A 2,410-nucleotide genomic window follows, 5' to 3' on the forward strand; every position below is an offset into this window, starting at 1 on the left:
CCGGCTTAGCGTGAGCTGAGGCCGGGCTAGAGTGAGCTGAGGCCGGGCTAGCGTGAGAGGAAGCCCTGGCTTAGCGTGAGGCAACGAATGAGCGGCAACCACATGTGACGGACCCCGGGCTGGATTCCGCTTTGTCCACAGTGAAAGTTGTAGTATTTCCTCAGCGACCAGCACGGATCAACTCTAGGCATGACGAAGCGGATATCGTCCTCTTTTGGAAGACCAAACAAAGTAGTTTCGCTTTCACAACGACGCACACAGCGTCTTCAGGACATGGCTGCAGCGTCAACAAAACTACAGTGAGACTAAAAGTTACGCCTTCTTTCTTTGTGTGAACATTTGGGTGGCGTTATGCAAATCTTCCCACATAGTGAGGTAGATATGTGGGGGCGTGTTCGAACGAGCCGTTTTAGGTAGGCGTGGCTGACTCTTAACTTTTATAAAGAATATCTCTTTGGATTTGAGACTTTAGTCTTTGCAACTTTACAGATCTTCTTTATGCACCAAGAGCTTGTGACACTCCAAAGAGAAAGGAAAAATTGAAATCGCATCATATGACCCCTTTAAGAAATCATTCTAATATGCTGATTTGCTGCTCAAGAAACATTTCTGATTATTATCAATGTTTAAAAGAGTTGTGCTGCTTCCTATTTTGTTGGAAACTGATACATTTTATTTTTCAAGATGCTTTGATGAATAGGAAGTTCAAAACAACAGCATTTATTTGGAATATAAATCTTTTGTAACATTATAAATGTCTTTACTGTCACGTTTGATCAACTTAATGAATCCTCGATCAATAAAAGAATTAAGTATTTACACACACACACACACACACACACCTCGAAGCGTGTTTTGATGACGGTGACGGGCAGCATGCAGACTCCTGCGACACATCTGGCTCCGGCTCCCAGCAGTATGGCCTGTAAGGGCCCCGGGGCCCCATTTGCAAAAAAGTGCTGCTTTAGAGTGAAATATGTGCTGAAGTAGATGCCGACACCTGGAATACAGCGCACAAACGACTGCGGAGACAGAAATACAGAATATAACCACACAAACAGAAACATAATAGAGGTTTCGTACCAAATCAGGTGTGATACTCACAGGCGAAGCGCCTCTCCATAATCCGAGGATCTTCTCCGTCCGCAGGACACTTACAAAGACCGTGACCATGCCAATCCGACCCGACCTGAGGCACAGAAGACAGTTCATTTAATACTCATTCAGCCAGACTGAACCTCGTCCTGTGTGTGGACTGACCCGGGCTGGACGCCGTTCTGTAGGGTCTGCAGACGCGTCTTCACCAGGTCCAGAGGCTGGAAGAGCAGCGTGGAGCACGTCCCGCTCAGAGAGCCACACATGAATGCTTTCACAGCCGGATGAGCCTAAATCACACAGAGAGAAAGTGAAAAACCTGTTGAGTGGGAACAACATATTTAAAATACAATATATTTAACCCTGCAGTCAGTTAAAAGCTGTTTTAATCACATCTGATTACACAAGACTTATACAAAAATGGTTGTTTATTTTGATTTTAGATGGATTTCAGCATATCACAGTGCTTTAAATCTTTTTTTTTAATATTTGTTTACAAAACAGGGCTATTGTTAATTAAAAGCATACACTTAATCTGTAAAAAAAACAAAACATTTTTAATAAAAATTAACTGAAATAAACAACGCAATAAATAAAGTAATAATAAATCAAATAAAAAATAACTTATTTTATTTCATCTACTTGCCAAGGCAACATTGATCATTTCTGAAGTACTACATTTTGCATTTACTTTGAAGTACTTAAGTACTACATTTTACTAAAATTAAAACTGAAGCTAAAATAAAACATTTTTAAGACAATAAAATACAAGTGACAAAACAAAACATTTGCTAAAACTAAAATGAAAATAGGGGGGAAAAAAAAAAAAACTATAGCAGGATGATACTAATAACACTGTTACAAAATTAGTTTTATTTGGGGTGCATTTTGGCCATCATATAAACACTGATAAGGGAAATGATTTCACAAGTTAATGATATGAATGTGATGGTTTCAGTTTATCTCCTCCTTCTCAGCCCCGCCTCTTTAGACCGAGTGTTTAACATTAAACGAGCCCCGCTTCACACGGACCAATCAGAACGCAAGAAAACAAGAAGCTCGGCTAAAGCCCGCCCCCTTCAGTTACAAAAGAATTGGCTACTTCACTTCTGCAAACGCTTTAGGTAAACAACAACAAACTCTCTGAACAATTCGCAAAATGTTGGTATAATGTAAAAGGAGAAAGCAAAACTATATTTCAAACATTTTGTTTCTCAGGTAAACGCAACACTTTTGCCAGAAAACACAAAAGATTCGCGTGCGAGTAACGTTTATCGGCGAAACGGCTTTATAAGTAAAGAAAGAGAGAGAGAGA

General features: G+C 40.1%; 1 protein-coding gene across 1 annotated transcript in view; it reads right to left on the reverse strand.

Annotated features, from left to right (window-relative positions):
- The window catches only part of slc25a38a (solute carrier family 25 member 38a), a 6,217-nt gene extending 4,793 nt beyond the window's left edge, over positions 1-1,424 (reverse strand). Inside the window, exons 1-3 of the mRNA XM_016248686.1 lie at positions 1,261-1,424; positions 1,105-1,189; positions 843-1,022 (exon numbers count right to left, since the gene is read on the reverse strand). Coding sequence (XP_016104172.1) covers positions 843-1,022; positions 1,105-1,189; positions 1,261-1,361 — 366 coding nt within the window. The 5' untranslated portion in view covers positions 1,362-1,424. The remainder of the gene's footprint in view (positions 1-842; positions 1,023-1,104; positions 1,190-1,260) is intronic.
- Positions 1,425-2,410: the final 986 nt, after the last annotated feature.

The sequence above is a fragment of the Sinocyclocheilus grahami genome, unplaced genomic scaffold (genome assembly GCF_001515645.1).
Source record: "Sinocyclocheilus grahami isolate Dianchi unplaced genomic scaffold, SAMN03320097.WGS_v1.1 scaffold888.1, whole genome shotgun sequence".
NCBI classification, from domain to species: Eukaryota; Metazoa; Chordata; class Actinopteri; order Cypriniformes; family Cyprinidae; genus Sinocyclocheilus; species Sinocyclocheilus grahami.